This window comes from Ipomoea triloba, chromosome 12 (assembly GCF_003576645.1).
Source record: "Ipomoea triloba cultivar NCNSP0323 chromosome 12, ASM357664v1".
Classification (NCBI taxonomy): domain Eukaryota; kingdom Viridiplantae; phylum Streptophyta; class Magnoliopsida; order Solanales; family Convolvulaceae; genus Ipomoea; species Ipomoea triloba.
In genome coordinates this window covers 27,145,178-27,159,283 of record NC_044927.1, presented here as the reverse complement: position 1 = coordinate 27,159,283, position 14,106 = coordinate 27,145,178, and the positions used below count along the sequence as shown (strand labels likewise).

General features: G+C 35.5%; 2 protein-coding genes across 2 annotated transcripts; both read right to left on the bottom strand.

Moving 5' to 3' along the window:
• Positions 1–481: 481 nt before the first annotated feature.
• Positions 482–3,648, bottom strand: LOC115999737 (S-type anion channel SLAH2-like). The gene is made up of 5 exons (XM_031239637.1): positions 3,510–3,648; positions 3,027–3,186; positions 2,316–2,735; positions 1,458–2,228; positions 482–1,081 (listed from the first exon to the last, which is right to left on the bottom strand). The coding sequence occupies exons 2-5, from the start codon at positions 3,168–3,170 to the stop codon at positions 674–676; spliced, it is 1,743 nt and encodes a 580-aa protein (XP_031095497.1). The 5' UTR covers positions 3,171–3,186; positions 3,510–3,648; the 3' UTR covers positions 482–673.
• A 7,304-nt stretch (positions 3,649–10,952) lies between these two features.
• Positions 10,953–13,034, bottom strand: LOC115998101 (reticulon-like protein B5). Its single transcript, XM_031237576.1, has 5 exons — positions 12,720–13,034; positions 11,845–12,025; positions 11,631–11,772; positions 11,445–11,514; positions 10,953–11,337 (listed from the first exon to the last, which is right to left on the bottom strand). The coding sequence occupies exons 1-5, from the start codon at positions 12,919–12,921 to the stop codon at positions 11,168–11,170; spliced, it is 765 nt and encodes a 254-aa protein (XP_031093436.1). The 5' UTR covers positions 12,922–13,034; the 3' UTR covers positions 10,953–11,167.
• Between the last annotated feature and the right edge of the window lie 1,072 nt (positions 13,035–14,106).

Below are 14,106 nucleotides of genomic sequence, written 5' to 3'. Positions count from 1 at the left end.
TATATTAAGATTAAAAAATGTACAAGAATAGTGTTAGTGTAGTAGTTAAATTGTTGTCCATAAAAGACAAAATTTCCTTGTTCCTGGGCTCTCACACCCCGCCTTAATAACAAGATATTGGAGGATAAATTACGGTGGCTAAGTGATTCATTAGGTGGGAGCAATTGAATTCTTTCTTTCCAAAAGGTTGAATCCCTAACTCTAAGGGTCCTCGGTAACTTAGTTGAACACAAAGGCTAGATCAGATTTGATTCCTAGTTTTTTTTTTTTTTTTTTAAATTTACTTCTGTGACTAATTGAGCTGTCTATGCAAGCGGGAGCAATTGGATTCTTGATTTTAGAGTTGAAAGTGAAGTGCCTAGCTATAGCCTATAGCCAGTAGGCTAGAGCTTATTGGCAACCTAGTTATTATTATTCTTGACCAAAATAATGTCTTATAAGATTACCCCAAGGTTATCTTACCATGATGGCATGGAAACAGTTTCTCCAACAAGGTAAAATGGAAACTCTCCACTTTTATTTCTGATGCTCATCTATTACATTCTTTATAGCTGCAAACAACAAGAACCCTCGATTTCTATTTCGCATCAAGATCACCGGAACGCATAAAGTTCCTCACTTGGTTATATACAACAACACTAAAGGACTAAAGGCAAAAAACCTCAACTAAAATTCATTGAGGGACAACATTTGGAGGGGAAAGAGCAGCCTCAATATCTTTGACAACAGCCGAATCGACAACTTTAAGGTACTGATCAATGATGTCTTTGTGATCTGAGCTGCCACCCCTTCTGTGATACCATCTTGGCTGGGTTTTAGGCCTCCTCTCACTCACTGCAATGGCACTGTCATTCGGGAAGAGGTCTCGGAGCACAAAGGCATGAATGATGGTTGTCACGAGCAGCGCTGTCACTGCGAGTGTCGATATGGCACAGAATATGACAGCAAGAATCTTTGATACTGTGGTTGATATTGCAGATGAGTATCTAATGGTGGCTATGGCAGCTCCCGTCATGGGGAAAGTGTAAGCCCACCACGCCAACGAGAAATTGAAGCCGCGAAAGAAGTTTATACGAACAGCCTATACAACAAACAAGAGAAAGAACTTATCAATATCAGCCCGGAGATGTCTGCAAATGTGCAAACTCGATGAATGTTAACCACCAGTTTGGATTAGTTAGTAAGCAAACTGCTAATATAACTGTAAGATTTGTTGGGCAGAGGCCCGAAGGGCCAAATTTAGCACCAGATGGGCAGTGGCTAGGGAATTGCTGGGTGGAGGCCTAAAGGGTCAAATCCAGCACCCTGTCTTGCCTGCTGCTTTGGCAGCTACACAGGTATAAGGAAATAAAGTTGCACCTTCGCTATTAGCTATAGCGTTTAGGCTTGATCATAACGAGGTTGGACCATGTTAAGAGTGAAGCAAGAAAAAACCATAGAGTGGCAGAAAGACTAACCAGTGAGACATAAAGGAACAAGGCAATGAAGTAAGCAATCTTTGATCCAAAATCAAAGCTCCCTTGAATCTTAGCCCAAGCCATGGAAGCCACACTAGGAGCAGCAACAAACAGGAAGAAAACCGGGTGAAGTTCCTTAGGGAGCGTCTCGTTCGTTGGAAGCCTCTGATAGAGAGTCACAAACAGGACAGAATAATGAGCCAATCCAACAGCAAAGAAGAAAATAGGACCTTCTTTTAGCCCCATTGTTGCACCAAGCAATGCCCCCACAAAGTTCCCAACAACCGAGAGATGGTTCGAGGGATTCGCAACCTTTGACAGTCGTCGCTGTCCTCCAGACATCCACTGCCCATAGATCTTAAGCTCCAAGCACAAAATTGGAGTCATAAGGATGTACCATAGAGACTTATGCAGGTTTTCAGTGATTGATGGTGGAACTCCCATAGCTAAGAATAGCAAGGCTATCCATGGTGCAAAGAAGAAGTTTACCCTCACCGGATGGTAGTACTCACGACGAACAGCTTCAAAGTAGAAAACAATTTTCAGACCATATATCAAGGCAACAATGGCCACAAGAGCAACAGATATGCACCATAACACGAGGTTTACATCCGGGCTTATGTGAAGAAATCGAGTGGATGTATCAGTGGCAAGGGCTTTCCACATAATTGCTTGGCTGCTAACTCCAAGGCAGATACCAAAGGAGGAGATTGGGAAACGAAGAAGAAACGGCCACTTCTGATCCTCTGGAAGAGCACTTATCTCAGAAGCCTGCAAATGAAACAGTTCCAATTGTATAAGCAAACTGAATCAGAGATATTAGCACACACAACCATCAAATAACTCGACAAGATATACCCTTAAGGTGTTCAATTCCGGGTCCTCCAATGCATCAAAGTATCTGTCCACTGTTATAGTTCCAATTTCAGGACTAGTTTGAGCATCCGAGTCTTGAATTGGTTCGCGTTGCCTCCCGCCTAAGTTTGTCAATTGTCTCTCCAGTTTCCCAGACCATGTTTTGAAAGTATCAAACCTTTTATCCTTTAGTTTACCACTCTTGGGAGTGCCCGAAGCCGAATTGGCATTCGAGGCGGCTACAGAAAATGCAGAGGAGCCTTTTGGAATTGGCTGAGAGTAAAATCTACCATGTCCAGCCTGCTGTTTCTCTGCACTTTCTGGTATTGCAGCACAACCAGGAAGCTGATTCTCAGTTATGTGTTTGCTCTCTGCATTGAAGTGCACAGTTTTTGGACTTTCAGAAACAGCTTTTCCAGCAACCTAGTAAACAGCATCAACCAAATGATTATACATTTATACAGGATCATAATATCAGCTTAATCTATAACCAAGATCCATGAAAATATGAAATTACAAAGGTCATGATCAAAATGAAAGTTCTCAATATATATATACATATGAAATGAAAGAACTCTTTTGAGTGACCAGAGAAACCCACAGTCACTGCCATGATGTGTACAGGGCAAACCCTGGAAAAAGACCAGCCTAGATTGTCCATAGCTGATCGGCTCAAAACTAAGAACTTCAATAGAAGCTTAAGGATTAACTTACATGTGTTAAATGGTTTAAAGAGTGCTGACCATCTTCCTTTACACTATCAAAACCATCCAATCCATTTGTACTTATATAATTGATGAGCACTGGAAGTTCCACAGGAGAGTTGTTTTCTGAATGAATCTCTTTGCTTTTCTCCATCACTAATCAATAAAACCTGCAAAGGTAAACACTTGTATTAGGTTCCAGTCTATTGATTCTGGGTATCACCCACCATTCTTGAATGGATGCCCAGATTAACAGTTGATTAAGCAGATATATATAGCTAAAGACTTGTTAAACCCAGAAATCTGTATCAACTGAAATGGAATTGCAGGGGGTGGGGGAGGGACAACAGGCAAATGGACCTTCAATTCTTGATGGGTTTTTGGTTTATCATGTAAAGAATGTAAAAAGAATGAAACTTTCACTGGGAATGCCATGAAGAAATGAAAAAGATTTCAGAATAAGATGAACATGATTTTGTGAAGAAATGCTAACCTTCAAGAATCTCTTGCTGATGCTGAAAGGATTCCAGAGATGAAAGCAGATCAGAAGAACAGTTTGTGTTGATACAAGATCAACACCTTGTTAATGGAAGATAGAAGAGAATGGAATTCTGTGGAACATCTCTCTCCCATAAGAGTGGTTTAAATAGAGTTGAGGATGCAATATCTTTTGAAAGTGCAAAGTCACTCGTACACTTTGTGGACTGGACGGCTCTCACTCTGAATAGCTTTTTTGTTTTTTAAATTTTAATGGTACGCAAAATGTTAACTCAAGAACAAAAATTTAACTCTCACATCTCGCAAATGATTCTCACTCTCCTAATGTAAAAAAGAAGAATTTACTTCTGCATCAAAATGCTAACTCAAAAGCCGAGATTTGATTCCCTTATTCAGCAAATGACCATCGCTCTGAATAGCTATGCTGAAGTCTTAACTCCATACAAAACGCTAATGTAAGAATGAAAATTTAACTTTCCCGTGACTCTTACTTTGAATAAATGTACTAAAACATTAACTCCACACAAAATGATTAACTCAAGAGCGAAAAAATTAACCATTAACTTAATCACTATTTCTCCATTTTTAAGTATTATCACGAATACGAGAGAGAAATTATTTTAATATTAAGCTCAGTAAAATTAGGTGGAAAACCATTTCTTCATTAAGAGAGAAATTATTTTAGTATTAAACTCAGTAAAATTAGGTGGGAAAGCAGGTAAAATGAAAGCTGTTAAATGGTTCTCAAAATTGTCCGTGTTTATCATTAAGAATAGGTTTGACTAAATATAGAAAGCACACCATTAGCCCTATGTCGTGTTTCGTCGGAGTACGGAAAGTATTGACTAAGAAAAATAATTAAAAAAGGAAAGCTTTTTTAATAAGAATTTGTAACATCAACATCAACATTCATGAACTAAGATCAACCAATATGCCTTCACACTACTGTTTAATGTTTATACAGCACATATAGTGGATGATGACAAAAGGGATATTTTTAATTATGTAAAACATAAATAAAGTAGAAAAGAAGAAAAAGCCCTATGGCACCATGCACTTATGACATGGATATGACTTTGTTTTTTTATTTAAATTTTTATGGTTTCAGAAAAAAAAAATTGAATAATTCAAGTTGAGCTTTGTTAATTAGGTTTCAAAATAGAGCTTTTTCAAAGTTTGTTACTTGATATTTGTTGCACCATTCATATATAAAACTTGAACGGATACTCGGTGAGCCCTCTCCAACATGAGTTAATGTCTGGGTCTAGTCCACTCTTGTGTTATAGTCCATGATGCACACAAGAGAAGTAAATCGTACTAGAAATATTCTTTACGACAGACTTGACAGAAAGAGTATTGTTAATAATTAAATTTATGACCTTTTGTTACAAGAATTATATTTTACCTACTCCGTCCCTCTTTTGATACACTTTTAATTATTTATTTATTTGTGCATACAGATTCCTGTATTCCCACCACTATTAGGTTACACCCACAAACAGTAGAGTTACCGTAATAATCCATTTATCACATGTCTATCTCAACCTCTTAGATTTTTAAATTTTTTTTAAAAAAATTAGTACCTTATCATCACCAAATACAATTTAAAAAAAAAATGTTTGAAGATGGATGGTTCTAGACAAAATAGTTAATTCTAAACCGTTGAAAACAATCAGCTAATCAAAAGATTTTAAAGTAATTAACCACGATCTTAGCCTTAAAAGATGACAACTAGCACATAGCTAGCAGGAGAGGGGAATATATAATTCCCCGCAGAAAACGAAAAAATGACAGATTTGAATTAAAAATTCAGCAGATTACAACAAAAACATCATGTGTGCTGTTCGAATCTTCAACCTTATTAGCTAGCTACATTGAAAGCTACTTTTTACGTTATATGTGGGCAAGAATTGGAGTTCAAATTGTACAAGATTTTGGCATTTGATCATATTTGTCTGGCAGAGAATAGACAGCATTATATTAAAAGCATATTAGTATACCCACTGATCTGATGATAGTTCGAGGAAGGCAATATCACACGCGAAATCGTTTGGGTCAAAAATGTGATCTGTAGTAGATATGAATAATGAGTGTATACAGCCTCATAGGATTAATACGACGTACGAGTTTGTTGAACTGCAATGATTGTCGTTACCCGCAGCAATATAATGGCAGCATGCAAGAATAATGGTCCCTCCTGGACTAACACCATTCATTCTTGAAACGACCCCAGATAAGTTATTGGGTTCCTCGATCTTATTACCCGATATTTTCCTAAAGTTTTGGTAGATAAAGTGGGACAACCCTCAATAGAGACAATTGTTATACCATGAACCAAGGCCCAACCCGCTTTTAGACTCTGATTTAAAAATGAAATAAGAATAGGTCACTAAACTTATTGTTTTCGTGCAATTGAGCCATGAAACTTTAAAAAAAAAAAAAAAAAAACGTGCAATCGAACAGTCAAATCAGCAAAATATGTACAATTGGGACATTTTTATGATTTATTTAAATGCAATTTAAGTTGAAAACATTTCAATCTTTCATCCTAATTAGTATAGAAGAGGAAACGACAATTCTTAGTTCCATTGTTTGTCTTAAATTTATATGTGGCGGTTCACTTTTAGTCATTTTTCAAAACATCTTTATTTGGTCCTAGTATTATTGTGGTATGATCAAATTTGATCCTCCGTCAACAAAACTGTTAAAATGTCATTAAATACAAGGACATTTCAATCTTTCAATTTTGTTGATGGATGATAAAAATAGTCATGCCACAATAATATTATGAATCCTCTGAAATTAAAACTGGATTCACAGCTGTAAATCAAAGATAAAAAATGGAATTAGTTAACTATTCTTGTAAATCAAAGTCTTAATAGATGAAGTAAACAGTAGATGTGTCTCAAATCTCAACCGTCTATAGGGTTCCAAAATGATTGTACATAATACATTATGAGATCGAGAATGTATATATGTAATAAAGTAATAAACGTACGCATGCGGTACCTTATACCTTTTCTCAAGGGGCATAGAAAATGCACCCCAAAAAAATGGAAATTGGAAACAATCAAGAAGCATCATGGATGAATGGGTACGTTCAAATTGTTAGAAGTCAGTCCAAATCAAGCCAAGGCTAGCTAAGAATCCAACTGGAAAAAGATGCTGTATGTAACCTTCCTAAGCACTACGACTGTAGTAGGTCCTACATTTTAACCTAATTCTTTTACGTACGACTTCCAAAAACGTGCCATTTACGTAGGACTGTTTTAACTATTTTTAGGAATTCATAATGCACCACCACTATAGGCTTTGCCACCAAAATTGATTTTCATCCATTCATATTCAAAAGCTGAGAGTTTATATATAATGTCACAAGTTAGACAATATAATATACATTATTTTTACATATATAATACTTTTGGAATTTAAAAAATCGGTGTGATTTTTTGAATAGTTTTGATGAATTGAAATCATAGAAGTTTTTTACATGCATGTGTGAATGTAAAGTGTGGGTCTGCCAAAGATTTTGTGATTAAGCGACATGAAGTGACTCTTTCAAATGGATGTTATGGGTTCGAGCTTTAGTGCGCAAAAAAGAGGAGATGATGAAAAGGCATTGGGCAAGCAGTGGGAATCCAAGTAGATAATGGAAGGAAATTGGGAAGAAAAAAAATTAAAGAAAGGATGGATGAAGCAAGATAACCTAATACCTAAAATCAAGCACTTGGCTTAATTGGGTATAGAAAGAAAAAGTAGGGTTTTAGTTGTTTTGTGGGATGACACTAACAATATAATCAACACTATATGATGATGATGTCTAATTAAGATGAATGATGGAGTTCCATCATCCAATTCCACATGTTCCACATGTTGGAGCTACATTGGATTCATCGACTCAGTAATTTTCCTATTCAGCAGTTTGGGAGTTGCTTATTATTAGCATTCTTGGTTTGAACCAATCAGTCATGAACAACTTATGTTAATAGATTTACCTCATTATTGTCTTTTGCTGGTTATGATCATAATACAAGCTTCACCTAAAACACGTACACATTCAAATAGTAATGTATAGCTACATGTTTTCTCGTAAATCAGAGTTTAAGACAATTAATAAGCCCTAGTTTCTCAACAACTGACGTAATAGCGTGATCTACTAGCTCTCCAGCAATGTGTAATCAATTGCATGTTTATTGTGAAAGCTAAGTGTGAAACCATCCTGCTAGCTTATAGAACGACAAATTTTATTAGCTGTATGTAATGAATTGCATGCATGCATGTTTATTGTTCTTTGATCATGTTCATGTTTGTATTGAGTTCACATAACGTCAATATATTAAGTAGATGTTCATAGGTAATTGCCTAATGGGGTTGAAGTTTAACAAAATGGTACCACTTGTGTAAGATCATCTCACAAATCTTTATTCCTGAGACGGGTTAGGTCGATATGAAAGTGTAATACTTACACAGAAAATGTAAGTTCAAACATATTCAAAGACGTAAAGGTTTTTTTTTTCTTCTTTGTTTTTTTTTTTTTTTTAAATGTTGTTGCTCTTATGTACAAATAAAATAAAATTATACAGAAGATAAAGTGTTGATAAGAATCGAACTAATAATCTTCAAGTATAAAAATCATGTTTTACCTATTCAACTATCACTTTTAGAGCAAATTACAAAACTTTAATCTTCACGTCTTAGAATACAAATTTTTATATAAAGAAACAATAATGAGTTATATTCAAAGAAAGGTGGGGGTGGCGGCGGCAATAGAGCAAAGTTTGTGGTCGTGGCGTAGGATATTTGGTCAAAATTGGTGAAATTGTAATAACTCTTAATAAGGTGTGAATTTTCAAAAAGCGTGTAATAAGGATTGAAAAGGTTTGAAAATGATGCGTAAAATTTTAAATTTGTAAAAAGAAAAATGATTGAAACTTATGACTCACATTTTCTTTGATAAATCAAATCATGTTATATTAACAAGTACTCCCTAATAAAAATTGTGATAGTATGTGTTGTATTTCTTTAAAAAAAAAAAAGTGATTTTGATCAGAATTGATCAGTCGCCTTGACAAGGCTTTTGTAAAATAAATAAAATAAGATAAAGAGCTAATTCTATTGTTTGTCCTAAATTTATATGCGGTAGTCCACTTTTAGTCTGTCAAATACATCCGTAAACTGTACGGAGTGTTCATTTATTGTTCTAGTTCGTCGGACCTTTTGTTTGAGTGCTCAAATTTAATTAAGGTCGTGATCCGTTTTATTTTGAAAAACTAACACTACAACGCTCCTAACACCCTCGTGTGAATAGCAAATTGATTTTAAGAAAAGTGTGAAGTACACACAACTCGAATTTTCTCTTTTCTTCTCGTTGAGTTTAAGTCTCATATTATAGAACCTTTTCTCGTTTTATTTATTTTATAAAGAAATCTATGGTTTCGTACCAAAGTTTTGATTAAGATTATTTTTGAAAAATTAAAAATCTCATTATATATATAACTTTTTGTGCTCCATTTGGAGAGATAGTATATATATTTATCTTTATTTCCATTTTGTCATTTTATATTTTTTTCCCTTTATTATTTTAACTACTCTGTAATTCTAAATTTTTTATTATTTATTTTGGTATTATTCCACTATATTCCTAATAGTAAAATATATTGAAAACAAGGCTATGTATACTAAGATATAGATTTTTTTTTTAAACACCAAGATATAGATTATGAGATTGAGAATGTATGTACTTAATAAACACATGTGGTACCTTATACCTTTTCTCTAAAGGCATAGAAAATGCACTCCAAAAATGGAAATTGGAAACAATCATCATGGATGGATGGGTACTTTCAAATTGTTAGAAGTCAGTCCAAATCAACCCAAGGCTAGCTAAGAATCCAACTGGAAAAATATGCTGTAACTTTCCTTAGCACTACGACTGTAGGTCCTACATTTTAACCTAATTCCTTTACATTATCATAAGTTAGGCAATATAATATACATTATTGTTACATAACACGTTTTGATAATGAAAAATCGGGTGATTTTTTGAATAGTTTTAACGAAATGTGTTTGATGTCATATGATGTTGTAGAAGTTTTTTACATGCATGTGTGAGTATAAAGTGCGGGTCTGATAAATGTTTTTATATTAGTCGGATGAATTAATTTTACAAGGATTTAATGCACGAAAAAGAGGAGATGATGAAAAGGCAATGGGCAAGCAGTGGGAATGCAAGTAGATGATGGAAGGAAATTGGGAAGAAAAAAAAGAATTAAAGAAAGGTTGGATGAAGCAAGATAACCTAATACCTAAAAACAAGCACTTGGCTTAATTGGGTATAGAAAGAAAAAGTAGGATTTTAGTTGTTTTGTGGGATGACACTAACAATATAATCAACACTATATGATGATGATGATGTCTAATTAAGATGAATGGAGTTACATCATCCAATTCCAGATATTAGATGTCCATAGGATTAATCAACTCAGTAATTTTCTTACTCAGCAGTTGTGTGTTGCCTATTACTGACACTCTTGGTGTAAACTGATAAATTATAATAAATTTAAGTAATTCAAAAATTAAAAATAAAATATCACTTATAAAAATAGGACTAAAGATAGAATTAACACAAAAATTACAGTTACTAAAGCTCTGGTCTTTTAATGGCTTAACTAGTAGTCAAAGTTGTAGACTAATGTCCCCATTGATGCCCACACATGACGAGTTGTACAAGAGGCATGTTGGCAAAATTCTTACCAACCGACGCATCAATTGACCCTTGATTGTCAGCACGTTAGGTGAGACGCCAACATTTTTGAGAAAGAAAGTTGTGTACTAGTTTGAGTCAATTTGCTCGATTCTACAATAACATGATTAGTAAGAAAAAGAAAAGAAAAAAAATGGCGACGGAGATAAAAGGTTGTTTACGTATTAAGACTAATCTTATACATTTCAAATAAATTCAACTTTAGACTAATTTTTATACAGTTCAAATAGATTCAAACTTTAGACTAATGTTATGGGTGTGTTAGATTGGTAACTACATTTTCAACGTTCAAACTTAAGACTTCTTTTAGAATAAAAGAGACCTATGACTTCTTTTAGAATAAAAGAGACCTATGTCATCTTATCCGTACCCTAAGAGAAAAGGAGAGATAATTTGGAATGAAAGATATGGTTCTATATTTAAAAATAATAATAATAAAATTGTGCATTAATTGTTGTGTGATATGTCATGTTTCTAACACTAACTTGCCCATAAAAGGTAAAATTCTCTCTCCAAAAGTCTCACACCAACTTGATGGGTAAATCGCGGTGTAACTCAGTAGTTCATTAGATGGAGGACCAATGTCCGATGTCCACAAAGAACTCACCACACTGGGTGAAACTTAGCTGCCAAGGCTCGAGATACTATAACCATGTTTCAACACCAGAAATGAGATACTATAACCATGTTTAGTAGACTGCCAACAACAGTTATAGCAGACAAAAAGCACAAGTACCTCATAATATGCCATAGCATTGTAAACTGTTGCAGATAATTAAGTCAAAAACAAATCCAGTACATGGACTCTAAAGTATTTTCACAAAAGAAAAAAACATTTAGAAGAAGAAAACATCAAATTTGAACCAACTGACTAAGTCACTTGTGTGTAACTAAGCAAACTTTTTGTCTTTCAGGGGGCCTTTGGGAATTTTACTGAGAACCTTCTCATTGAACACTGCATATTGCTTCTTGATCTCTGCCTCAGCCTTCTCAGCAAAAGCATCGACCTGATCCTCATATTTCTCATACAGGAGGGGGACAGTGTGAAGCAACACAAAGCCTGATTTGCAGAGAAAGTGGTAAACAAAGTTAAGGTAGAGATTTAAGAATATAAACATTGTCAGTAAGAGAACGCGAAAGAAACCGAAGAACATTAAGGAGTATTACTTATGTAAAACAATGTAAGGAAGTTGCAGAGATTCCCCAAGATTGAGAACAACCACAAGCCAGCAATAATCTGTGCATAAAATCCCAAAATCATATCATCATAAAGTGTGAACAATGCATGTTACTAGTACCATAGCAAACGAAACAAAGTCAAGCTACAGAGTGAAATATAGAAGACAAACATACTCCAAGGAACTTCTTCAAGTCTTTCCCGCATGCAATGTCTCGAAGGTTAGCTAAAGCTGTATTGATTTCAATCCTAAGTGCAGAAGCCACACCAAGGACAATATCCTCAGGAATGCAGACTTCTGGGATATGAAGCGGAGACCTGGTACATAAAACAACATCAGTCTCAAACAGAGTCCAAAGGTTCACTAAATGAAGAGGGAAAAGAGCTTACTTTTTAATGAAAGTCGATGCATTTGACATCAAGAAAGAGATTGCTAGAGCAAGAATCAATACATGGCATACTAGTGTAAGCAAGTGATATTCCAGCAATTCAAAAAACACCCAGATAGCAGTTGCAAAACCAAGCACACCAGCAGAAACCTTCTTGTCCCTCCAGAGGAAAATATCAGCAGCTGCATCACATAATATTAAGATCAAATAACAAAGAGAGTACTACCTAAGGTATACATTCTCTGCATTGTATGAATCTTAAAGTTCCATATAAATATTAGCTCAAAAGAATAGACCATGGACTTTGCTCCCTAATCTTTTAACAAAATTCTCAATTAAGTCTTATAGATCAAGTATTAAGGATTACATGAAGAACTTAAAGTCTAATAATATAACTCAAGCTTTCCAACCATGAACAATGAAGAACTTAAGTCTAATAATATAACTCAAGCTTTCCAACCATGAACCATTACAATGACTACTAACCAAACATGAGACAGCCAAAAATTATTAAGGCATACTAAACTTCTGGAGGCATTAAACATATACAAACCTTATGAAGTAAATCTAATTACATACTACACTATAAATAATTTTTTTTTAAAAAAAAATCTATAGGAACAATCGCAATTTAGCATTTACTCAAAATCTGATTGAACAAACTAAAAGTTATCATTTACTCGCGAGGTAAACATGAAAACAGTTAATGCACAGTTGCACAGAATTAATCGGAGTAAACAATGAGCTTTTCATCATAAACATAAGAGCTGCAATAGACACTTCGAGGAACAATTACTGCACATTATTCTCAATCAGTATATCTATTAGTCTGTGTATGTATATTTGCAAGGAGAGGCAATTGTTAGATCAACTTACGTTTTCCACCGCCCAGGACCTTGTGCACTGGCTTCTCACGCCCGAAAAGACGGTAGATCTTAGCCTTGACGGCTTCAACGGGAGACTCCTTGTGCTTCTCGTCATCCGAATCCGACGACGAATCGTGGCCGTGGAACTTTTCAGTGATCTTATCCATCACCGATTCAACAACTGAATCGTGCTCGCCGGCGTGATCGGCCATCGGTTTAAGCCTCTGATATCTCGCCGCCGGCAAGGTATATTTTGGTCTTTCGAGAGTACTACTGCCTTTTGGACTGTCTTGCTGTCTGCCTTACTATAGTGTCTTGCCCGAACGAGAGAAATACTGAGTGAGGGCTTAAAGGTGTGACTCCTAACCTCAGGCTCGGTGCATACCGAGCCGAAATGGTTTGGAGAATTACGGAAATCGATGCAGTGCGGAGTAGGTTTCCGGCAAAATTCTCTGATTTTCTCCGTTACTTTCTTTGAATTAACGGAGAACGTTACGTGTCCGTGACCTACGTGGCGACGTCATTGGAGAATCCGGATAGTTTGTTAACGACGTCAAGACGTCGTTTGTCCGTGAGAAAAACTGCTCCGTTTGATGTATTTGGGACGGGGTTAATCTGTGGTCCATCAGATAGGCCCATTTGATTAGTTGGACTGGTGACGCAGGATATGGCCCAGATTTGGGCTAAAACCAAAATGAAAATAAACTTGATCAGCAACTTTGGGCCTTCCGGCCTATCAATATGAAGGCCATGCTTCAAATTTGGACTTGAAGGCCCATCAATCCCATTCAAAGCAAGCTTGTAATGGGTTCGTTCATAAGGTTAAATCCCCAACCTTAAGGACTTTCACTCCCCGACACTACAGAGCATCTGAGAGTATGTAAAACATGATATCCTTCACTTTGAGAGGTTATTTTCACATTGTCGCTAATGAGATTCGATCATTGATCTTTCTTCCAAATTTCACCCATATGACCAATTGAGATGTACATGCGAGCATTGTCTAATTTATCTTCTTATAAATAACTGATACTCCAAACCTCCAAAGATTAAAAATTTGTCATTTTTATTTACAGTCAAATATCAAATCTAATAGGAGCAATCTAGCGAAGTTAGTTGTACAATTAGCTTGATAACCACAAGGTTGTAAGTTCCACTACTCATGCTGAACTATCTATGACATTCTTGATTTGAATAAGTCATCTATGACAATTTTAAGTTGGTTTACCCCTTATAAGGTCATTTGCCGACTATGGTCAACTTAAACACATTTCACATAGAGCGCAACTTCAAAATAGCAATTGCAATCTTGAATAAAAGTAGCAACCCAAAACGACTTGATTGTTGCATTGGTTTCAAAAGAGGGGCTAAGGTGCATGAGTTTAACAACAAAAAAA